Source organism: Euleptes europaea, chromosome 16 (genome assembly GCF_029931775.1).
Source record: "Euleptes europaea isolate rEulEur1 chromosome 16, rEulEur1.hap1, whole genome shotgun sequence".
NCBI lineage: Eukaryota > Metazoa > Chordata > Lepidosauria > Squamata > Sphaerodactylidae > Euleptes > Euleptes europaea.
Window position 1 is genome coordinate 44710466 of NC_079327.1, and position 26427 is coordinate 44736892.

Consider the following 26427-nt stretch of genomic DNA (forward strand, 5'->3'; position numbering starts at 1 on the left):
CAGAACACCTCATTAGCACTCCATGCATAGCATTTTATTGCTTCTAGCATAAAATAGTGCAAAGCAGCATTTACCATATTTAGTCAAAGAAGCAAGTAACATCTTGCAAAATAACAAGAGACACAGAAGAGGGCAGACAGGCAATCTTTATAATGGAAACCTCCCCTATGATTCCCTATTAATAAAATCCAGAATGCAGCAGGTTCAATATAAACCCCTTCACTACAACCTAAATGTCATGCTGATACTTCAGAAGCAGCACATTACCATACAACATCTGGAATTTCTACCCTGTGTGGGGGATTTAGTTAACCCTCCACATTTTAATCACCTGTTTAAAAAATGACAGGCTCATAATACTGGTCAATATAAACAAAGACTTCTGTGTTTGCATTTTTAGCATGAAAGTTTGAAGGCAGCAACTTTCCTTTTGATTTTTAACATGTCTAGGTCTGTGAATGCTCTTTTACGTTGGCCAACAAGCAGACATGTGACTACATTGCGAGGGTTAGCACTCTTAACATGCTGGAGATGAACATGCAGAGCTACTCCAAATGATAATAAACAGGAAATGGTCCTGGCATATACATGAGGTCTGTGTGTTCATGAAATACTGTAATGCTTGTATTTCCACAATGTGTGCATTAGAGTTTATAGAAATGTAAAGATCAAAGTATTTCAATTAAAATTAAATAGTTGGGTCAACCAGCAAAATGCCACAAATTAGTTTCCATAATACAGTTTTGATTAGCATTTTTGAAGCCTTCAGTGTTTCTCGTAATGGCCAATATACAAAGGTATATTTTGTAAACTGATATTTCACTTAGAAGATCTTAGGGCAAGTCATATAAATGTATCTCTACAAAAACTGAATTTATATTCAGTTTAATGGAACACTGTACCAAGGTATGAGTATTTAAATATAAAGTTAAGCTCAGTAAAGTATTTCAACTTGAATATTAAATGCTATGTCACACACTAATGGTAAGATGTGGATGTTTTAACATAGAAATTATGGCATGTTGACAAGACATCAAATTGTGACATATGGAAACAAACAAACATTACAAATGATAGGAAGAGAGAATATACAACAGCAAAAACAACAGTGTGATATGTGCTAATTTGTTCAAGATGATTGGATTCACCAAGCTGAGGAAACTGTTCTGCCATGAGTAAGTCAGCTCTATCGCCTCTCTGTATGCATGATGAAGTCATTTAGTATACTGGCACATTAAAGTATTCATGACGTGGCTATAAAAGAAATATTTACATTCTTTACAAATAGTACAGATGTTTCCATGCACACAACTACAAATGCTTTTTTAATTTACTACTTCTATTGCATACTACACTAGACAAGATTTTTGAACTAAATTCCATTATCTTACCGAGGCTTGAAAAATCACATTATTCGTTATAGATATTTAGTTTCATATAGCCTTTCAGAACTTGCTATTCAGTAATTTATTTTTAGAAGTGATTATGCTTGTAGTGAGCTTACACTATGCATGGGTGCTGTCCGACATTTTGTTTGCACATGGCTGAGTTATAAAAGGCAGCCAAGTTTCCTCTGCCCACTTCTGATTGGAGCTGACAATCAAATTAACGACAATCAAATTAATGAAAACAATCCTGTTTTCATTTCCATACCACATTTCTGCTTTCAGAAGAGCAATGGGGGAGAGTGGTGTTAATTAAATTACTCAAATTTTCAACTCCAATCATAAAAATAACTGCTGACTTGTTTCTCAAAGGCAATCTCGAAATTAGGGGCTAGCTAATATTTACACTTTACAAAGGGTATTCTTGTTAAATGTATTAATGCCTCTATCACACAATGACCACATTCCTCTTAATCCATTTTAAATCACCTGTATTAATATTTAACAAATTCATAAAGTATTAACATTCCAAGTCGGCTAACTGTTAATCTAGCTATACAGATATGGCAACTTAGTCCTGAGTGGCAGGAAATCCCCAAGACAAATTAACAAGATCTTAAATTCATTTATGTTCATTCTAGAAACAGCCTCGGAATAATCAGAGCACTCATAGCACTCATAGAACCAATTCTGAGAAGAGTTCCAAGAAGTCGTCTACAAAGATCCTTCAGAAATTTTTTTAATGCATGCACACTTATTTCAGGGTTAATAACCAAGGCATAAGAGCAATCTGTAGAGTTTTCCATTGGGCTTCATATATTTACACTAGTTTCTGGTAGATTGAGAATTTAATTTAGGTTAAATCCAGGTCAAAATGAACCCAATGACACACACCTATGTATCCTGGCATTTATCTACCTGCTCAAGATCAAGGTTCACTCCATATAAGATGTCCTTTCATCCCCACCCCCCATGATGATGTTATCAGTGCAAATGGTAATCCATTTTTTACCCTTGTTAGTCATAATTTCCCTTTCACACTATGAATCCCCCCCAACTGTCATGCTGTCATCACGATTTTCTGCACACCTGGAAAAAAATTTTTGGTGCATTGGTAGTGCTGCTCAACAATAATGCAATACTATATGTTTGCATAGTGCTGATGCAGAATAATGATATACTTGAATCCTTTGGTAATACTAATTACTGGAAGATACTCTGTGCTCTGTTGCAGTCATCTATATTGAAAAGACTAATTGGCTTGAGGGGAAAGAGAACACTTCAGGAACTTTTCAAATGCTAATCAGGAAAACTGAGAAAACACTTGCCACTTGAATATTTGTAAGGTAGTAACAATATTATGTTGCCCTGATGCCCCCCCCCAGCTCAGTTTTGCTGATGTCAGCAAGGATACCATGGTGATTCAATGGGAAATGTACAGAAATGGTCATTTATTTTATTCAAACACAAGGTGTGCCTTCCCTTCCAGACCTATGAAAAAGATCATCTAAACACCATCATCTTAATGGCAAGAAAGACCAGTGGTTTTCCCCCCAGTTTTTTTTAAAGGAGAACTTTTTTGGGGGTGGGGGGAATAGGCTATTCACACTTTGAACAGGATTGGAGAATGTCACCATGTGGAAACAAAGAAAAAAGTGCACGACTAGTTGCTGAAATGGAGAAAAATCTCCATGTGGAATCAGCCCAGGGTTGGGTCCAGCCCTTCCATACTCCAGCCCCCAACACACATGTATTCTGTCCATGTTGCTCCCCTGAATACTTAGTACAGTCTTTTGGTGGTTAAAGGAATCCTCTCCTCCTTTTTTCACCAGTGGAAAAGCCAGCTGGATCCAATCTCAGAATTTAGTGCCCCAATATTCATAGAATCATAGAGCTGGAAGGGTCCACCAGTCATCTAGTCCAACCCCCTGCACAATGCAGGAAATTCACAACTACCTACCCCCCACACCCCCAGTGACCCCTACTAAGATGCCCTCCCTCTCATCATCTGCTTAAGGTCATGGAATCAGCATTGCTGACAGATGGGCATCTAACCTCTTCTTAAAAATCTCCAGGGACAGAGAGCTCACCACCTCCCGAGGAAGCCTGTTCCACTGAGGAACGGCTCTGTTAGAAAATTCTTCCTAATATCTAGACGGAAACTCTTTTGATTTAATTTCAACCCACTGGTTCTGATCCGACCTTCTGAGGCAACAGAAAACAACTTGACACCATCCTCTATATGACAGCCCTTCAGGTACTTGAAGATGGTTATCATATCCCCTCTCAGTCTTCTCCTCTTCAGGCTAAACATACCCAGCTTCTTCAACCTTTCCTCATAGGACTTGGTCTCCAGGCCCCTCACCATCTTTGTTGCCCTCCTCTGCACACATTCCAGCATGTCTACATCTGGTCCACTGAGATGTAACCACAGCCAGCCAACCCCTCAGAAACCAACTCCACTGATGAATTGCAGGATTATATAATTTTTCTTGGAATTTGCAGTAAGAACAGGAAGAAAAAAAGTAGCTGAAAGTATTGACCAAGTACTGATGCAGTGCATTATAGCTTTTCTATATATACATGGAGCAGGAAAGTTTTATAACTATCACCATACAATTTATTTATAGCCCACCTTTCTCACTGAGACATGTCTGAATGTCCCTGGGGCTTTCTAGAAACAAGCATTTTTTGAACAGTTATAACCCATAATTATTTCTGTTTGTGTCAAAGTTTTTCGTGTTTTTTTTTTTTGCTATCAAGTCACTGCTGACACTCCCAACTCACCACTGAACCTTTCTTCACCTATGCTCCACTGCAGCCCCTACCCTCCTTCCAACATTAATGGTTAGTATTGCCAACCTCCAGGTACTAGCTGGAGATCTCCTGCTATTACAACTGATCTCCAGCCAATAGAGATCAGTTCACCTGGAGAAAATGGCCGCTTTGGCAATTGGACTCTATGGCATTGAAGTCCCTCCCCTCCCAAAACCCCACCCTCATCAGGCTCCACTCCAAAAACCTCCCACTGGTGGTGAAGAGGGACCTGGCAACCCTAATAATGGTGATTGTTCTCCTTTTAGATGTGTGTATGCTTTAAGACAAAAACACCCGGTTACAGTGTATTGTGGCATTGATATTCTGGACCACTATGATTTACCTTTATCTCTCCCCACCCCAAGTAAAAATTATGAGTGACTACACTAGAAAAAGGATAATGTTATGTTAACAAATTATGCATTAACCGAAGATTCCTCTAAAAACAGAATTACAGTTATAAGTTAACCTATACTCAAGTTCTATTTTCATTGTTTTATCAAGCTAAGAAAAGCTTTGCGCATTATAACTGTTGAGGGAAACATCAATGTCATATATACACATATGTTTATGCATACAGCCCAATCCAGGATTCCAAACCCACAAGTGACATTTATATGTTACAATTCATGATAGCTTGTTACAGCAAAAAAATGGCAACTGAAACACCAACATATATATTGTGGCACAGGTTTTTGTAGACTAGAAGAAGAAGAGTTGGTTTTTATATATGCCGACTTTCTCTCTTAAGGGAAACTCAAACCGGCTTACAATCACCTTCCCCTCCCCATAACAGAAACCCTGTGAAGTAGGTGGGGCTGAGAGAGAGTGACTTGCCCAAGGTCACCCAGCTGGCTTCATGTGTAGGAGTGGGGAAACAAATCCAGTTCACCAGATTAGCCTCCGCCGCTCAAGTGGAAGAGTGGGGAATCAAACCCGGTTCTCCACCGGGTCCACCACTCAAAACTATGGCTCTTAACCACATCACGCTGGCTAGAATTCATTTCATGAAAGTTTATACTCAGCTGGCAGATAAGTAAACAGTGGGACCAGAAAGCCATGAAATGCAGCAGATAGTTTGGAATATTTCTATGCAAAGCTGATGGGTGTGTGTGTATATGATATGAATATTATATTAACAATATATATTATATTATATATTCTTATAGCTGTGCAGAGGATTTTTAATCTTCAGTAGGCGATGTATCTGTCAGGCCCGGCCTCTCGGCCTTAGCCTCTTTGCTCCTCGCAGGCTCTTGATCCGAGCAGGCCAGAGTTTGGCTCGGTGTCAGGGCCCTGGTCACGTGCTCCTGGTTCTCATGCCTTTGTACAGTAACTGTATCCTGCATACTATGCCCAGTATGGTATCCTGTTTACCACATCTACCACAGCTGCATAAGCCATGTTGTGTCTTCCTATCCTGAGAAAGCTTATCATGGATTGTATTTGCCTGTTTGCCTTTTGCCTGTCCGTCTTTGAAGTCTGCTATGCATTTTAACCATGTATCCTTGCCTTGATTCCTCATTAGTAGCCTTGTATGCCCAGGAGGTAGCCAGCTTCTCACTTTGTCTAATTTTGCTCCTAATAAAGTCTAAACTGCTTCAGAGCCTTTGCCTGAATGAGTTTTGCTTGAGGGATGCTAAGGACAAACCCCTGAGTCTGACATTAGGCTACTAATCCCAATCACTTTTGTCACTCATTCTCCTTTCTTGTAGACCGGGGACTTGGTCTACTATGGCGGGGAATAGAGACTCGAATGGAGTACCGAACACAGAAAAGCCGGTCCCGGCTCCTGACGAACCCAAGGAGCAACCCAAGGAGCCCAATTCTGGGACGCGCCCTAAGGGAGAGCAACACCCGGGAGAAGAGCGCCCGGGAGGGACCTGGCCAGGCCGTCCCAACTTTCGCCTGAGCTCTTGGTTGGACTCACCTTGGGCCTGGTTGACTTCTGGGGCTGACGCCCGCCGGCAGCACCTGGTGATTTCAGGGTTTCCCGAGGACCTGTGGGGTCCAGTGACTGCTCCCGGAGACTCGCAGCGGCGCGAGTGGGAAGAGGAATGCCAACACCTCCTGCACCAGAATCGAGAGCTGGAGGAACAGCTTACAACGATGCAGGGGTTTATGCAGGACATGTGGCTGGAAATGGACGAGCTACGATGCGCTCGTGTGCCCAACCAGCCGGCAGGGCTGCCGGTAGGACCGCCGGGACAGCAACCTCCCGGGTAATCGATGCCTGGGCAGCCAGGACAGCCGGTCCCAACGCAGCCAGCTCCTGGGCAGCCAATCCCAAGGGGACAGCCTGCACCGCCCATGCAGCCGGTCTTACCGCCGCCTCCTCCCCGGAGAGAGTTGAAGGCGACCTTTAGTGGGGCCAGCGAAAAACTTTTCTATTTCTTGATCCAAGTGGATTTGTACATGCAGGTACAGGGGGCTGCTTTCGCTACGGAAGAAAGTCGTCTACAGTACGTGGCTTCCCTACTGGAGGGTGAGGCGGCAGCCTGGATGGTTCAACAGTATGAACTGTGCTCCCGTGCCCTCCGCAGTCTTTATGACTTTATGCTAGCGCTCTGGCGGCACTTTGAAGATCCCCACCAGGGCGAGCGGGCGAAGACGGCCCTTCTACATCTACGCCAGGGGAGTAAGCCAGTGATGCAGTACGCTAGCTAATTCCAATTGCTGGTAAGCAAAATCAAGGCAACGTAATGTGCAGGAATCGAGACCACGGCAGGAACAAGCTGTCCCGGGGAGAGGTGGCCCGACCCCGGGGAAAACCCCAATAGCAGAGAGAACCAAATGTTTTTCAGAGCGGCGCGTGCCTCTTGTGCGGGCAGATGGGTAATTTTCGGCCACTTGCCCTGCCTGGCTGGAGGGGCCACCAGCCGTCCCACAAGTGCCTAAGGAGGAGACCACACGTCCCGAAGGGAAGGAGCGCCGTCGGAGTACAGCGGCGGGATTACAGGGGAAGCCCAACACTCTCAACCTCCAATGCCCCGGTCAAGAGGAGCAGCACCCGTCTCCTTCTGGCTCACCGGAGCCACGGATTACAAATGCCCACTGTGACAGCCCCACCACTACATCCAGTGAGGAGGAGACCTGGAACCAGTCGTCAAAAAACGACCCCGGTCTGCTGTAATTGGGGCTCCACAGCAGACCTTGTAGGATCAAGTGCAGGGAGCGCCAGCTATAGTAAGAGACTGGGGAGACACCGTGTGTGTGGATGTGGTTTTACGAAACTACAAGGGGGGACCCCCATTGACTGTAGAAGCCTTAATAGATTCTGGCTGTGCCCGAACCCTGATCAGTGAAGAGACTTTTAAAACGCTTAAAGTGAAAGCGGTAAACTTGCCCGAACCCCTCTACTTGGCACAAATGGATGGCTGTGACTTTAAGGGGGTGCCAGTCACCCAACATAAGGGCTGGGTGGCCATGGGAGCTGGGACACATTGGGAGCAACTGCACTTCACTGTAGCCCCAGGCATCAGATATCCGATTGTGCTGGGGGTGAATTGGCTGCAGGGACACAACCCCACCATAGATTGGGCGGCCCGGACTATAGCCTTCACCCAACCGCAATGTGAGCGGCATCGACATGAGGTGGCAGTCCGAGGGTGTGCTGCTGTTAGTGCCCAAAAAAGAGACTCTGGTCCTCCTCAACTGCCGAGGAAATATGCCCAGTTTGCAGACGTTTAAATGTGAAAGAGAGTAATGTGTTACCACCCCACTGAAAGACGGATTGTGCCACTGAAATAGTAGGAGAGGGTAATCTGCCCATAGGGAAAATTCACCCCATGAGCCCTAAGGAGAAGGCGGTCCTGCGGGAGTTTTTGGACACAAATCTTGCCCGCGGATTTATTAGGCCCTCCTCTGCGCCTTGCTCGGCTCCCCCCTTCTTCGTATGAAAGAAAACGGGAAACCTGCGTTTGTGCATAGACTTTCGTTGACTTAATGCTGTCACCCAAACTAATGCCTACCCCCTTCCATTAATTCCAGATCTACTCAGTCAACTAAAGGAGGGGCACATCTTCACAAAATTGGATTTGGTGGATGCCTATTTTCGTGTGCGAATTAAAGCTGGGGACGAATGGAAAACGGCTTTCTCAAGCTGCTTTGGGATGTTTGAATACCTTGTGATGCCCTTCGGGTTAAGTGGGGCTCCTAGTGTCTTCATGCAAATTATTAATGAGGTATTACATGACTTACTTTTCAAAGGAGTGATTGTGTATCTGGATGATATTTTGATTTATTCAAAAACTTATGGTGAACATGTAAAAGTAGTTAAAGATGGCATAAACTAAAGATATGTGTGCTGTGGTAGCATAGGATGCAGCAGTCTGCAGCTCTTTCTCAAGTATTAGATAAACAACTCACCAATACTGTAACGGATATTGCAACCAAACACAACAGTAGGCTACAAAAAATGAGCAAAACAGATAATAAGATGCACACAGTCAAAGGACTGTAAATATATTGCAACTATAAGAGACTTAAAGTCGCAAACAAAGCTAAGCAACAAGGGTTACAAAGCAACAAAGGAACAACTAGAAAGTTGCTCATATACAATATCAAAAGAAGCTAACAGCCAAAAATGCTATGTTTGACGAATAAACAGTTCGTGTAATTAGCTTGGCTTGTTGCTGGTCAATTTCATTTCATTTTCTTTTCAGGCGGAGGAGGTGGAAACGCGGCTCTGGATATTCTCCAGCGTTTTTGCTACAATGAAGTAGCTTCATCAGCCATAAAGGCTTGTGAGTACAATTCTTGAAGCATGTATAGAGCTCCCAGTTCGGGTTGCTATCTTGCGAAATCTTGACAGACAGATATATATGCAATATATTTACAGTCCTTTGACTGTGTCCATCTTACTATCTGTTTTGCTCATTTTTTGTTGCCTACTACTGTTGTGTTTGGTTGCTTTCTCAAGTATTGGCTATACTTGTAATTCTTTTCCTAAACAACAAAGATATTTTAACTTTCAAATTCCATTATGATTATGAATAATAATAATAATAAAAAAATCTGAATTATATGCCACCCTTTCCCGACTTCCAGTCAGGCTCAGAGCGGCTTACAACATTCCAGCAGTTAAAAAACCTGACAATTTACAATTTAAAACCACAATATCTCCTTTAAAAATTAAAAAAGAATTAAAAAATTCTTAAAAAAAAATAAAACTATATCACAAAAAACAATAGACAACAGTGGGAACCCATTCAGAGGGAAGGAATAAGGGAAAAATAATATGGCCCAGGTCTCACTTGACAGAGCGTTCCACCAGACCGAAGCCAGAGCCGAAAAGGCCCTGGCTCTGATTGAGACACAGCTGGATGCTTTTTGGGCCAGGGACCACTAGTAGGTTGTTCCCAGCTGAGCGTAATGCTCTTTGGGGAGGTGGTCCTGCAAGTATGATGGTCCCAGACTGTTTTGGGCTTTAAAGGCCAGTACCAGAACCTTGAACCTAATCTGGTACTCAATCTGTAGCCCGTGCAGCGAGTGGAGTACCAGTTGTATATGCGCCCTTCATACATGAAGTTTCCTGAGCAATCTCAAGGGAAGCCCTGCATAGACTGAGTTACATTAGTCTAACTTGGAGGTTATGCCAAATAGTACCATTTTATGTCCTAGTTAAGTTATAAATTATGCATTTTATGTTGTTCAATCAGTAAAAGAAAGTTTATGTTTGACAGGAAAGTAGTGCATATATATCATACCTCCTCAATTCCATTCTTTTCTAAAAAAAAGAAAAAGAAAAAAGTCCCTCCCCCATAGCTTCAAAATTTCCAGAAATTTTACGTCTTGGCAACAGTGGAATGACTTCAGGTTGCAGGAAAGAAGCAGCTACAGGAGAAAAAGTGGCAAGCAAAGGGGTGAGAAAGTGAAGAAAGATAGAATATGGAAAAACGGTGGAGGTAAAAAGACCTGGGATTAGAGAAAAAGGACTGGAAAGACAGAGAGTAGGGGACATTGTGGGAGAATAGGGTTTTCTTCCCCTGCAAGTGTCACAGTCCCCAACTTGTCAGATCTAATTAGCACTGGAAAGTAATATGTTTGCCTTAAAGGTAAAAAACATATTTTATAAACTGACAACCAGCTTTAATTCATTTTGTAGTGATTTTGAACAAAGAGGGGGAAATTGGTTGCAGTGGATAAAATAGCAACCATGGACCAGTGGATCTCACTGGTGGATCTCAATTCCACTCTTCCCTCAGCTTCAACCTCCATGATTAGTCTTGGGTACTAGACCAGTTTAAACCATCTCACAGAAGTTATTTGATTTAGAGGATAAAATGCAATCCCATGTACAGAAAAGAAACTTGGGATATAGATAGATTATTGATTTTATTTAAATTGAAAAACCTCAAATTAAGTAACAATCATCCAAATGTTGCCTAGTCCTTACAGAAAAATATTAAGAAAAACTAGTTGCACCTTTAAGATTTTTTTTAATTACAGAGAACGAACTACCATAGACAGATGCTTGAGGGACTGCTGGCTGTACAGCAAAATCAACCTGTGGAATGTTTATACAGGAACTTTTAAAGAGACATTCAATAATAAGGATTAGGCCTGAGGAACTGTGGGAAATGGGATAGGGGTAGAAAGAGCTGGAAAGAGAGAGTGGGAGATAGTGTGGGAGAATACTAGTATTCCCAACTTCTTCATGAATAATCCTTATTAGTGAATGTCCCTTAGGGGTTCTGGCAAAAGCATTCCACCCTTTGAATGGAATGAGAATCCGCATTGCTTATCTTCAGCTCACTCTAGATGACCACGCTATTTGGTTGACGGTCATAATAATTCATAACATGCCACATCAATATATACCCCATGGTTCTTTCTTTCTTTTAAAAATCCAGGCTTTATCTCAGTGTGTTTGTCAGAATGTTATAGATTATGATTTAAAAGGTTATTAAAATACAATATGACCATATTGGATTGTGTTAAAACTATATTTCATTTTAATACATTGATTGGATCCTGCAATCTGTTGACATAAGTATCAAGGGGAACTTTTCCACATTTGCCCCCACAGTAGAACCTTCTGTCCCTAGAAAAGTGATTCCTGGGGTCATGGGACCCAGAGAGACTAATAGGTACATAGGTCACGGGGCTGCACTGAGGATGTACAAAGGGGCAAAAATCACTCCTCCTCTTTCTCAAAGCACCAGCTTCATTGACACAAGAGGCAGGAAGATGATTTGGCCCCCTTCCTGCTCTTCAATGCAGCCTGCCAACCTGTATTACTACATGGGTCCTACAACCACAGGCATCAGCTTTCCTGGGATCAGAAACAGCCCACGCCTTTGTGCAATCCATCAGCAAGTCATTTTTCAGACACATAACTGTTTATCACCTCCCCCAATTTAATTGTTTTAATTGCAGTCAAATACATCCATCTTTATTAAAGAGTCTAAGATTTATTGCATCACAAAGGTGAAAAAGGGACAAATGTAGTACATCACGTTAGATTAGGAAGTTCAACCTTTAGCCTGGAACAAGATCCTTACAAAAAAGAAAAGAGAAAAGCTACAGTTCTGCTATACTACATTATCTAATGTCTAATTTAGCTACAAAAAAGTATCGATAGCTCCTCTCCATTTGCATGTTCACCATGAAAACGCCTTCCAATTAAACATTCACACACTTACCTTTTTTGTATAACACTGTACAGAAAGTATGTTGTAATACATTATATATACAACTTAGACTTTTTTTATTACACAGAATTTGGCATCAACTACAGTAAACTACAGCAGAGTCATTCCTGTACAAGATCTATGCCATTTTCATAGCAGATACAAATATTCAGGAAATATTTCAATACATTTTACAATTAAGATCAAACATCTGCCTAGAAAATCTTATAAATTCTATTAACCTACAAATTAACACCACCAGAACAAATACCATACATCACACAATTCAAACCGATGCACCCAACACACACTTCAATACTGTCATGCAACTGTTGCAGAGAGTTAAGCCCATCACCAGTCACCTTTGTGCTCCCCTTTTTTACTTTTCAGGCAAGGGCTTCATTTACACGTGCAAAACTCCTCTCTGCAAAGCACCCATGTAATCCATGCCACCAAAATGGTAGATTTGGTAGTTACCAATCGTACGGATGGGGATCAAAAGGCTAAGGCTTTAGACTGCCTTAATCATAAGATATCCTCAGACAAACCTCCCCAGTCTTCATTCTGGCTCTACAAATAAAATTAAGCACAATTGAAAATTTGATATTCTGTAGTTTGACAAAGTTATTACAACTAGTTTTGCTACAATAAAAGCAGGAACTCCACTAGACTTGTAACACATACTGAGGGGCTGTTACGGACAAACAAATGGCTTCATTACACGACGTTCTCAAGAGAAAAGCTAACAAATATACAACAAAGGCACAAACTCCACGTTAAAAAAAACAAGACAGGTTGATACAAGAGTTCTCCCTCCCCCCTCTTTTAAACAAGCTTATCAACATCAGCAATTATTTAGAAAGTTGTGAACATTTGAAGATGGATCTCAACCACTGCAAACCTTAGCGGGGAGAGCAAATAAAGTCAGGGAGCCAAATGACCCTTCTGCCGGCATATCTCCGAGTTATGCCAGCGTAAGGGCAGTTCTACCAGCGAAGGTCCCCAGCGCCACTCTGCTGCTCTCAGGCACCAGCACAGCACCACAGAGGCTGCCTATTAGCACAACTGAACCTAGGCCTCTGCGCTGCCGTGGTTGTGGGTAGTTCTGGGGGTGTGGCTGAAGTTAGCCGGCTCCCAAAGCTCTTTCTGCCTGGAAACACCTCCTTGTCAGAGGCAGAAAGTACACTACCAAAAAAACATGGTGCGGCTCTTAGGTGACCATAGAAGTGAATAACCAAGTGCCCCCCACTGGTACAGGCATGCCCATAAGGTACAGAGGAGCTTAGGATGCCAACTATGGTTGCAATCAATCGCCTCCCTCCCCTGCAGCAGCCAAACCCTACCCCCCATCAGCCTCACATAAGCCCTGGCCAGAATGCCCCACAACTCATGAGATAGGGTGCACGGGACACTGCCTCTCAACTCCTGCCGTGAGGACTTCGAGCCAGCAGCAAGGCACTTTGGTGGCGGGAAAAGCACAGAGAGGGCACTTGGCACATCTGGGCCAGCACTAACACCCAAAGGAGAGAGCAAAGTCCACACTCTGTGGCTGACCTCTCTCATTTCAGAACCCAAACAAGTACCCCATATCCAGAGGCTTGATCCAAAGGGGCCATCTGCACACTAACAGGAAAGCTTGGGCCTGGATCCCAAACTTCCCTCCCAATTCCCCTTGCTTATGGCTGGGAGCCACTGAGACCATGCCACCTCCCCTACCCAAACCCAGCGGCACTGCGGTCATGTGGAGGCCCCAAGAGCCACAGCATCCTGGCACCATGGCCCCTCGTGCACATGGGGGGCTGGTGCATCATAAATGCTCCGGGAGAGCAGCTACTCTACTTAGCCAGGGCACTCGGTGTTCCTCGCTGGAATTCTACTGCTCCAAACTTCCACGTGGAGGCTCAATTCTGAATGCCACGGTTTCATCACACATAATTTCTGAATCATTCCCTCAGAAACCTCCACTGGACAGGGGTGACTGGGGTGGGGGGAAAATGATCATTCCATTTCCCTGGGAGGAGTGACCTGGCCACCCATTCTTCCCTCCTCTACTTGGTGGAAAATAGGGAGGGGAAACACCCTACTAAAAATGGAGTGTAAATCTAAAAACAGGCAGCTACAGCTTCCATGCAGTCACAATGCCTGCACTGTCTGTTCCCTCCCTCCCCCAGCCCAAGCATTCCCATGGGGGTATGTGACTGGGACAGTTGATTGTCATTTGAACATCACCCAGGGTTGAAGCCCATGCCTGTATTGCCCTCCCCCCTGGAACTGGAAGCAATCAGTACTGGTGGACTACAGTGTGTCCCCATTTGGACAATGCAGCCTTCTTTCAGTATAGTTTGGCTCAAATTTGACAGGTTCCACCAGCATGACAGGAGCTTCACTCCCCACACTGCCTCACTTCCCCTGCCGATCAGAGTGGGGATGTGCTGGTGTGAAGGACAGGAATGGGCCAGCAGAACACGGAGGGGCTTCTTGGACCTCTGGGTCTGGTGGGGACCTAGAATGCCAACAGCCTCCCACGGGTTATTCAGGATACACTGGGACACTCCCACATTGTGGGGGAAACCCAGAATGGCACCAGGATGCAGTTCCCTGCTCCAAGGTTGACTGACCAGGGACCCAAATTGCCACGGCTGGAGTAGAACTGCAAATACTGAATTGTATAGAAGCACACTAAACTAAAAGAAAGTAGCACTGCAATTTTTTTAAAATTCTCTTGCTTCTGAGAACCAAACTAGAAGGATAGCATCAGATTGATTTGGGAACTAAGGTCACCTTCCTTCATCAAGTGCTATTCTCTGCCCCTTTTCCCCTGAAAAAAGTGGCAAGTGAGAAAAGGGTTAAAGCATTTCCCCACCCTGCCTGCTGCTTTCCCTTTCAAACTGAACTTCCACATTAATTTCAGGCATGACATTTCTTTATATATCACTTTGTTCTGGTTTGGGCACCCTTCACACACACATATTCCTTTTGTGCCAGAACAAAGGCATGCCATTGTTATTTAAAACAAAGCCAGTTATAAATCAGAAGCACTTTTACAACCTGAATTTTAGCTTGTTAACCTGCAGAATAAGTACAAAGGAACTTCACAGGTAACAAAATTCTAGTGAAGATAAAACTGATCTCCAAAAGCACTTTTAAATATTTGGTTTGCTAAACCATGTTACAAATTTCACCTTCTTTAATGAGTTCCATTGTGTCTGACAATAGAGAAATTGTAAATATATACAACTGTGTTAGCAGTTTGTGGTCCGTTTGTCCTTGTGCTTCATCATTTAAGCTTATCAATGGAACAGAAACACATCCTGCAATATTACAATACTAAGATAGAAGGGAGAATTACATAGTGCTAGCTACAGTTTTTGTACTTGAAATTCCAATGGAAAGCTACTCTGTGTTTTAATGAATATCTTTTGTTTAACTGAAGAGATTATTACACTTCAACAGATTCCCACAATGGCAAAAGGAAGGGAGACTAAAGCATATTCATAATACTCGTTATAGACAAGTTAATTTCTTAAAAGCGACCTGCCGTGTAGTTATTGTGGGAAAGAAGCAAAGCTGTGATTCAAATGATTACAAATGCTTTAGTTTAGCTCAATTGTTTTAAGGCTTTGCTCACTAATTAGTAAGAGCTCCATTACTGAAGTAAAGGAGAAATATCCAGATACTACTCAAAAAACAAGAAAGGGAATATAGAGAATATACAAAGCACTGGCAAATATAGAAGTGGTGAGAGGAGGAAGGACTAAGAAGAAAGTTTGTTGCTCTTGCATTTTTTTAAATAGGTGTAATCCACTGAAAGAAACCCTGCTGTTGTGCAGGCCTAATTAATTTTACTGGGATTTACATTTTGCCCATAGTGGTTTGAAACTCAACCTTTTTTTTACTAAAAAAAATTCAAAGTCTACTACATAGAAAATTAAATGCAGTGTTTTATATTTGTGTTCTGCAATTAGGCAACAGTGAAAGTAATGGTACTGAGATATCAAGACTTACTGAATATTTTGTATTCTCCAGACCAGAGTGTTTTGTTTTCATAGCAAAACAATTTCCTATGAAAATTCCCACACAATTTCTAATGTACAGTTTTAAAAGACCAGATGACTTTACTAACATAGTGTAAAAATGGCAGCCTAATATTCTAGGTTCTGTACAAAATAAAAACTTCAGCTAATCTAATAAAGAAAGCTCTTACTAATGCTAAATACTATTTGAAACCCTCATGCTAAACCAATAACACAAGTGGGGTCCCACAAAACTCGGGGGGATCCCATCTCCCCCTCCCCCCATCTCACCTTCCAGCCCAGCTGCAGCAGGGCTCCACCACCACTGCGGATGAGGCTGGAGCAGCTCCTGGGCTCTGCCATGGTGCAGTGACTGGGCTGGTGAGGGGAGGGGGTCAGAGGCAGGTGCTCCGGGGCCCAGCCAGGCCAGTGGGGAATGGAGGCAGCCACAAAAGGTAAGTGCATTCTCTGTGAATGCACAGAGAACACTTTTTTATTTTGGGAGGAATTTAAATGCCCCCTTTTTTAGTTTTCAGATCTTTCTGCAAACCTGAGGAGTACCCAAGTTTGAAGAAACATCTGTTTGGGGTAAGTGTGCCCCCTATCTGCGGATTAGGGGCACAACTGGGAATTAGATATATAGACGTTCAATCTTTTCTAAGGGACAGATTCCTCAGAATTTGGATGCAATAGGCTGCCAATACCAAAGCAACCACTTAATGTTCAGCACTCAAAAAATACAGAGAAACATTTCTGAAGCACCCCTACACCTAAGCCTGCACTGATTTCTTATGATGGCCAGCAAGGGCAGAATTCAGTATCAGAAGCAGCATGTAAGTCATAGTCAGAGAAAGGGGGGAAAGAGTAGTGAAGGATGGACACTTCTGGAGCTTCTCTGCAGAGAGCCAACAGAGTCCCATATAGAAATATGGGACAAGATTCTTTCCTCTCACATTCCCTAAAATATTTATTTTATTACACTTTTACCCCACCCTCCCCAGCCAGACAAATGTGACTCAACATGTTCATGGATTTTAAATTTGGGTCTAAGTATCAACAAAAAATAGCCTGTCCACCTGCTGAACATGATTAAGTTTATGAAAGAAACATAACAATTCATATTGTGACAAAACTATATGAAAAAATGCTCAAGATACCTCATGTTGGGGCTTGATCAATCAGGGTGCCCTGATTTATCCACCCTGGTTCACCATGTGCAATTTCTGAGGTTCTGCTACTTACTAATATTTCGTAGTATATCTTGTGTGGTATAAAGACATACTAGCATTAGTTGGATACAGAACTTAAATTCCTACATTATCACCCTCCATATGGAAAGATTACATATAACTTACATTCAAGAAGATTTTTGACAGTTTTCAAGTCAGTCATTTCACATGTGCATTCTGAACTAAAATGTCCTGAGTACACTTTATCATATTTAATGAACATCTGATTGACATCTATTCAAGTAGAAGAGATTAGAAAATGGATTGTTTTGCTACCTAGAGAGATACTGATGAACACATGGGACTGAAGATTAAATATCATCACAAATTAAAATAAATACACATCACAGAACACTATCCATGCAGCATTTTCAGGCAAGAAGAACTTTAAAAATTGCCTTAACTCAAATTACTTCAGCCGGTATGTCAAAACTTTAACACGCTCATAACTTGGATGAATAATTACAGTTCAAACAAGACATCCAGATCACAAATTCTTCATTATCACTTCAAAATTAGAGCTAACAAATAATGGAATTCATGAGCTGGGTAAGAAGGGTGTTATTTTAGGAATTTTATTTCCTCCAACAAATTGCAACTATTTAATTTAATTAACTGTATTACTAAGCAGTACACTAGAGCTAGCAGAGAACACTACTATTTATGCATTTTGTTAGCAACTGAGAGGTTTCTGCCCCAATCTACTTCATTTGCAGCATTTCTAAGACTAGTATTATAACTATTTTCTAAACACAAGGCACACATCTACGTCAATTAGCTACAGTATCAAGACTGGTCTTTAAAACAGTTAATGTTAACTATACCTGAAAGTGTCTCAAAGTAGTGAGTCTAGCTTCTGGGTTTCAGCAATGAAACAGTAAAGAGGCATACATGCATCAGGTGTGACAAAAACTAGTGATAATCATTCAGTTAATTTAAGAAAATATTAAAATTAAATCAGACAAAAATTAAATGCACAGATAACAAAATACACATAGAGACACTGTAGTTGCATGTCTAGCAATATCTACAACATGAAATAAATTCTAACAGAGTCTGTTTGAAGTTACCACACTGCGTGAAATGAACTCTACTTAACAAAACAGGAAATGGACAAAGCAATACTGTTAAAGAGAAACATTAATTAGGAACAACATGCTAGACATGCGAAAAGCTTTTTCTACACTTCTGAAGAAACAAAAGCTTTTCCTAAACAGAGCATAGCATGCTCGTGTTTTGTTTTTTTGAAAGAATGAAGATTTGCTTACCTCCTGTAACAAATCTGCCTGTTCAATGGCTTTAAGAACATTTTTCTTTGAGGTCTCCTGAACTTCCCCACCCAAAAGAAATTCATCCAAAATAAAATAAGCTTTCTCAAAATTAAAGATGATATCAAGTTCACATACCTAAAAAGAGTAAAAGGTAAAGTGTTGAGATTCAATATCCTGGCTAGGGTGCTAGGGTAGGATTTTGTTTTGTTACAATGTTTAAAAATATCTATTTCCATTCTCATGTGATCCCTTAGATGTGATGGTTACATATTATAGCACAAAAGGAACTGGTAAAGGACAACTGAATAAAATATCAAAAGTAGTTCAGGAACACTCACTTAAATAAGAACATGTGCCGATCAGCAAATGCAACACCTTGCCAATAGCTACATTATTCCCTTCTTAAAAGGTCTCTTAGTTGGGTGAATCAGAGATAAAATAACATAACATTACTGAAAATCTTCAGTGGCCATAGCATTGGATGAAGAAAACTTTTTAAATGTTTGCAGACTACTGGCTGTTACATTTGGCTTGCTCTGATGCAACATATTAGTGGGAAAATAATCATTACTATGTAGTTTTGGCAGTCTCCAATACGACACTGATATATTTTATATAATAGTCAAGTTGTCACTCATGGCATTCACTTTAGCCACTAGATTATGTTATGTGTATTATAAAATAAAGCCAAAATACCAAATTCAGGCGAGGTTACTCTGTTGCAACCAAAACATTAAACTGTCTGGAGGCAGCCTAAAAATTAACAAACTTGCATCACAATCTTATGGATGTTTATGTACATATGGTGCTGGGGAGCGGCATGGCAGCACCACACATGGACACCAGCACAGCCACAGCACACCTCCGGTGCAGGGGCTCATGCTGGTGTCAAAGGGAGTGTTTCGGGGAGCATTTCCCTTGAGCCCTTTTGCCCCAGGAATGCCCCCTTTTGCTGGCACAAACTTATGCTGGCAAAAATGTTGGCGCAGCCCCATGGAACTGCATACAGCATTTCCACAGGTGTTGGGGGAGTGTCCCTGGAGGCTTGCTAGCCCCGGCACAAGAAGCTGCTGAGGAAGTGGCTCAGCTGTGCCATCCCCAGCTGCGATGCAGCTATCCCCCCTTAGGATTGTGCTGCCTGTGAACTTAACCAAGTCATCTCCCAAGTAAGGATCCCCACGATTGAAGTGTTATTGTCATACAGCCTTTTGTGCCAGCTTTGTCAGAGGTGTGAAGTGTTAATATCAGCTAGCAGGTAAGGGCACTGAATACTACTTACTTTGCTAGTTCAGTATCTGTTGGGAGCGATTCACACCTATTCAGGTGGGTTTCTATTTTTACTGGATCTTGTTTGCTCATGTGCTTTCAAATAACACACCACTCTTAAGTTTTTTTACCTTACCACATTTTGTCTAACAGCTCCCTCCCACATTTCCTCCACATGTATGCCCAAGGTATGTGGTGCTTTTTATGCCACGGACTATTGATGAAATTCACCAGATGAAGGATATGTATATTTAAAGAAATAGCATTTTTTTTATTTTCCTCTAGAAAATATAGATTTTGTGTATATATAAAACAAAATGCATTAATTTATTCACACATTCAAGATTTAGAAATAAGAATTTAAAGAAATAAGTTAATGACTTACACTGCCAAAGTATTTATCAAGCAATTCTACGTAACGATGAATTATTTCCAGGGTTATTAGCTCATTATCCTGATCTTCAATGGCACAGCAAAAGTAAAGGCTTGCATACCTGTAAAAGAAAATGCTGATATAAATGCTGTAGCAACTGTTTTATACAGTCTTGCCCATTCCTCGGTAGAAATTAACACAGAGAAACCCAGTCCTTTTTTGGGCAGAAGTTAATTATACATGCCCTCACACATTATGTAGAAATTGACTGTGCCAAATTCTCAGAGTAAACCAGAGGTCACCAATAGTACAAAATAACAAACTCACCTCAAGGGTACATCTTCTAAACAGTTTGCAAAGTAACTGATTATGGCTTTCCTAAACCATTATAGTTGCAAGATTGCACCTCTTCCTGTTGGTGGGGAACCATGATCATTAAGAAAAAGGCTTAAAAGCAATTAAAATTCAGAGCCAGTATGTCCATTTTATACGTACTAGCTGACCACTGATACACTGCACATGCACCATTAGTGTCCAGTACAATTCTATGCAGAGTTATTCCAGTCTAAGCCTATTGAAATCACTTGAACAATAATGAAATTGTCATATTGCCTTGCCCATATGTAAGCATAAAGAGGCCTAGACACTCGACAACTAAGATATAAATACATACTAGGCAATTATTATAAATATGCCAAGAGAAGTTCCAAGAGAGGTTTAAAACTGAGATGGCATATTTATAGTAATTACCTAGTATCAGCTCTTGGTCTTTCTCATTGCTGGGCAAGGTGATCAAACAAGCATGTGATGATTTCTTGGTTCTAGTCTGCTAGACAGATAGATAGAATGGGATATTTATTTTTAGTCTGGCTTTGGCACTTAAATATGCTCTGGTAATTTTAGGTGATGATGTATGCTGGGGTATGGATTAGAGGAGGGAGTGTATCCCCATTAGATCTTTTGGGACTCTCAGCAACTTTCAATAACATTAGTCATGGCATAGGTCCCCACATGTGTTGAATATGTAGGTGCTTTTGGAATTTTGATAAAAGAGTGGATGCCACTAAAAAAATAAATGGGAGCAGTATTGGTTCATTACTTTGGGAAGAGATGTTTAGTTTCAGTTTCCAAAGAGGGTTTGCTCCATGTGTAGCCACAGAGAGAGTTTGCCAAGCCCAGAGACGTAAGAAAACCTGTGTCTATGGCAACTGGCAGGAGTCCATGGGGGTGGGGATATGGGGGTGCCATCAAGCTACAGTGCTGTCACACCTTTCTAGGAATCTAGGTAAAACCATAGTTTTCTGGCAATTCCTTGAACATGACATCACTTTCCGCCCCCGCCCCCCGAAGTAACATAATGCTGTCAGTTGAGAATGATTCTTTTTTTTAAAAAAAATAATCCTTCCCACCAGAGTGCTGGAGGGCCACATGGCAAGCCTAGTAGATGGTCAGTTTGAGGGCAAGTGGCTATGACATGTCTGCCCAGGATGAACTCTACACTCTACTATTCAGTAAGGAGTGATTCAAATTTTCTTTTTTCCTGACTCATTCAGGACCCTTTAGATTTTACACCCAAGACTAATGAAGTAGGCAGGCACCAGTAACATACTATCAGGCACTAGGATGCCCATACACACCACACTGGGGATCACTCAATTATGGTATTCTTAGCCGAGGTGGCAGATACTGTATTGCAGAAGTTCTGATCCTTCCTGAAGGGCAGGATACAGAAGATGTTTCTTGGGAACTACTACACTTCCCCGCAACTTTGGGGCTGTGGGGTACTAAATAGTTCTATCATGCCTCCTTTGCTTATCAACATGTATATTAAACCACTAAGCTAGGGGTGGGGAACCTTTTTCATGCCAAAGGCCATTTCCATATTTATAACATAATTCAGGGGCCATACCAGTCGTAGGTATCCCGGGGGGGGGGAGAAGCTAGGGTTGCCAGGTCTCCAGCCACCACCTGGAGAAACTATGCAGAGAAGAAAGGGGAAGGAGGGAAAGAAGGAAGGAAAGGAAGGAAGAAAAGAGAGGGAGAGAAAGAAAGAGAGAGAAAGGGAGGGGTTCCCAGTTTTTCCCCCTCAAACACACACAGGCACACCCCCGGCTGTGCAAGCGGCTGGGAGCCATCAGGGAGATGCCTCTGCGGCTTCTCCCGCCTTTGTGTGCGCGCGCGCACACACACACACACACACACACACACACACAAGCAAGCCCGCCCCCAGCCGCACGAGCAGCCGGGAGCGATCGAGAAGCCTCCGAGGCTTCCCCCGCCTTTGCGGGCACACACACACGCAAGCCAGCCAACTGCATGAGCGGCCGGGAGCGATCAGAGAGAAGCCTCCGCGGCTTCCTCCTGCTTTGTCACCCGTGCACACACAAAGACACACACACACAAGCCAGCCAGCCAGCCGGCACCCAGCCGCATGAGTGGCCGGGAGCGATGGGGAAGAAACCTCCACGGCTTCCCCCGCCTTTGTGCTCGCGCACACACAAGCAAGCCAGGCAGCCCCCAGCCGCGTGAGCAGCCGGGAGCAATCAAAGAGAAGCCTCCGCTGCTTCCCCTGCCTTTGCACGCGCGCGCACACACACACACACACTTTACCTGTTGGCCTCGGGAAAGAGTGAGGGGAAGGCTGCATAGGAGCCCACCGAGCTAGCGGAGAGTGCAGCACGGCCATCAGCAGGGCAATGAGAGTGGGGGAGAGTGGCAGGAGATTCGGGTGCCCCCAACTTTAAAATTCGCTGCCGCTGCCAGGGCACAGGCCAGGGAGAGCGGCAGGAGATTTGGGTGCCTTCAACAACTTTAAAACGCGCCGCTGCCGCCAGGGCGCAGGCCGGGGAGAACAGCAGGAGATGCGGGTGCCCCAACAACTTTCTCTCCAGGAACAGGAAGCAGGGAGACTTGGGGGAAACGCCCCCACAGTCACTTAATCAGCTTTTAGTTTCGTTAGCATGCTCTCCTGCCTCCCTGCAAAGCCGAAAGCGCCGGGAGAAGGGCCTGGCTAGCAATAGCTAGCTCCAGGTCTCGGCAGGTGGGCCATGGAGCTCCAGGCCTTGGCAGGTAGGCCGGGGGCCAGACAAAATGGTCTCGCGGGCCGCATGCGGCCTGCGGGCCGGAGGTTCCCCACCCCTGCACTAAGCAATGCTGTGAAGACATATGGGATCATGGTGACATACCAATACTGGCTTGTCAGCATGCTACTATGGTGGGAGCACTATCTCCTGCACATGAGGGACATTGGATGCACAACCTCAGTTCAGGGTGACTACCAGCCATCCCACTCTGTTCTGTTTCTGTTGGGCAAACACCACTGGTGCCTATTGCCTTGCAGGATGAGAGTACCATGCACTAGCCCTAACAGACAGTGAAGACAGTTCCACTGCAACTCCCCATGAGTGACAGATAAGTGTTACCTCAATGGTTACACAGTGTCCTCAAAAGGAGCAGCCCTCCAAGGAAGATGGGGAACATGGATCCTGACAAAGCACCACATGCAGAATTTGAACAATCACTTCCTCTTCATTGTCAGTATGAGACATTACTCATTACTGCCCATGTTTCTATTTTGTCTCTGCACAGGTAGCCATCCAACAAAATGGGGACCCAGAAGGGCAACATTCCCAGTAAGATACAAACCACCTGCTAAGTCTACAGCATGGCTATCTGTAAGCTCTAGCCCTGCAGCAAACCCATAAACAGATTTCAGCAGACGGCCAATCCACGAAAGCAGTTTTATTGGTTAGAATCGACAGGTTTCAGAAGCCATATTCAAAAGGACACTAGTACGGGGCAAAGGCAAGGTGCACAGCATATATGGAAAAGCAAAAGGAGATAACTGGTAACCTAGGCAACCCCCCTCCCAGAGGCAGGAAGGAGCACTTGGCGATTTCCACAGTATGGGAATCTATGAAGACTAAACATGGGGCACAGATTGGCCTTGGACAGAACAGCACAATAGCACCTGAGAGCAGCACAATCGCACTACCGCATACCATCCTCCTGGCTTGCTCCTGACACTATCAGCTGAAGTGATCAGAAGGAGGTTGCCAACATTTTTTGCTCAAGTCCAGCTCCTGCTCTTTCATGAAGTGCTCAGGCACAAACATGGCTGGCACAGTCATTTGTCTCATACCCATGCAGGGACTGGGACAGATGTACCTGTCATTCTGCAGTCTCAGGTTTCAGCTACAGAGGCACAGAAGCCTTTATGGAACATGGAAACAGGCAATGCCAGTCTTCTGACCTACATCCAGTTTTCCAAATGCATTTTAATGAAGGTGCGGATACTTCTACAACTGTATCTGTTTAACAAATTGGACTCTGTTCCCACCCCTGCCCTTTTCTGACTCCAGTGGTCTTCAGCATCCTGCTTGGGTGGGGGGGAGGATGGCCCAAAGTGGACACAGGCATGGTCTTGCAAGGGGGAGGGGACAGGACTCCTGATTTCATTTTCTACATCACTGTTGGTATCTGATACACAGCTTTCATATAAGGGGGGCAGGTGTGATGGGCCAAATACCAAAGTCAATGGGGCAATAGGGACTGAGCAGTGGAAACAAGCTTCATGGCTGAAGGATTGAGATGGCGTATAAAGGCTTGTTGGTCAAAGTGATGTATACATGGAGCAGCCAGTCAGCATGGGCAGCCAGCCTCCTATTATGTTTTTTTTTTGGGGGGGGGGGCAAATCCCAGCTGTGCTAATGGCCAGCCTCCCATTACAATTTTTTTTTTGGGGGGGGGGCAAAATCCCAGCTGTGCTAATGGCCAGCCTCCCATTACAATGTTTTTTGGGGAGCAAAATCCCAGCTGTGCCAAAGGACCAGCTGAACAGCCTTGGGCTTCTCCCCGGTCTTTTAGCACATTACTTGTGGGCTGAGGCAACGTGATATCAGGATGCCATGGCCACATCAACAGGCAGTGGTTGGCTGTACCAGGTCCATCAGCAGCATGCCACTCCTTTATTGAGAAGTGTTGTTAGAGACTCTGGTGTGTCCACTATGAAGCCTGGACCTTGTAGAGGTGTTTTTCATTTATTTCCACTCCATGAAATGGCCACAGGATGTTGACTAGTGGCAACTGCACCACACCAGTGTGGGTGTGCTGCCACTGTCAGGGTCTTGGAATGGGGCTGTCTGTCACTGGGGTGGTTTGAATGTTCAAACTGAAAAGCTGTCACCTGCAACTATTTTAAATTCTGCTGCAAAGATAGTTCCTGTGGAGAGATACTTCTTTATGCATCTTTATATAACAAAAAAAACATTAATTTTCACTGTTGTGTGGCTTTTCTGAGCTTCTTCTGAATGAACTGTGTGTGTAAAGTGCCGTCAAGTCGCAGCCGATTTATGGCGACCCCTTTTGGGGGTTTTCATGGCAAGAGACTAACAGAAGTGGTTTTCCCATGCCATTCCCATGCACAGCAACCCTGGTATTCCTTGGTGGTCTCCCATCCAAATACTAACCAGGGCTAACCCTGCTTAGCTTCTGAGATCTGACGAGATCAGGCTAACCTGGGCCAACCAGGTTAGGGCTCTGAATGAACTACTGGTAAAGAATTGTCAATCAATGTATAGATGCTGTAGTTAAATTCCATATTTTCACCAAAAGAGTAGCCAATACCACCTGCCTGAAGAAATCAATATAAGAGCAACTGGGAAGAAAAAGTCAATGAGTTTCATCAAACTAGGATAATAGTTCTTAAATAAAACAAATCCTCCCAACTAAAGGGGGGAGAGCTTTACCAAAATATCTTTTGGGGAGGGGAGAAACCCCAGCAGCATGAAATAGTCTGCTTTGAATTCTGATTATCAAGCAATTAAAACAAGGCACATGTGATCACCTTAGCTCAAACTGCATTTTGAATTATTTAGTGAAAGAAACGTATGTAAGCGATGAAGTTGCAAAAAACATTTCCCCATTAATCACCACGACTGAAAATCAACAGCAATAAAACACAGCTGTCTGCACCACACTAAAGCCCTGAAGCTTCTTGGCACACATTTGAAACAAAAAGAACATCACTTCTGTGATTCTCTTCCCTTCGTGCTTTTCAGGAAAGTGGGAACACATTTTCATGGAAATTTGTTTAAAGACCAAAAAAGCATACTGACAATTTTGGAAGAAAAAAATGAAGATCTGTTTGAAGAACTAATTTATGCTTGACATAGCAGGAAAAGATCAGATTTCTCACACAACCTTTTGGTGAAAGCCAGAACACACTCGCTTGAAGTTCTATCAACATTTCAGAAGCTTTTTTGCAATGAAATTGTTCAGCATACAGAAGATAGTAAGGTAAAGAACATTACCAAGTTTACTGATGTGCAATCGTTAAAATATACAGAAATAATAACGTAATAAACATTTTTCATTCTAATTTGCATTCTCATCTTTAGTGGAAGTTTAATTTCTGCAGCATTTCAGGAATGTTTAGTTT

At 43.1% G+C, this 26427-nt stretch overlaps 1 protein-coding gene across 4 annotated transcripts in view; it reads right to left on the reverse strand.

The window, feature by feature from the left end:
- Positions 1-26427, reverse strand: part of AP1S2 (adaptor related protein complex 1 subunit sigma 2) — a 51380-nt gene that overhangs the window by 2340 nt on the left and 22613 nt on the right. Inside the window, exons 3-6 of one of the 4 annotated variants that reach the window (XM_056861990.1) lie at positions 20001-20109; positions 18347-18484; positions 17903-17934; positions 1214-1254 (exon numbers count right to left, since the gene is read on the reverse strand). In XM_056861990.1, coding sequence (XP_056717968.1) covers positions 17914-17934; positions 18347-18484; positions 20001-20109 — 268 coding nt within the window. In that variant the 3' untranslated portion in view covers positions 1214-1254; positions 17903-17913. Of the gene's footprint in view, positions 1-1177; positions 1255-12162; positions 12407-17902; positions 17935-18346; positions 18485-20000; positions 20110-26427 lie in introns of those variants that run through there. The other 3 variants (XM_056861989.1, XM_056861988.1, XM_056861987.1) reach the window with 3 other exon arrangements.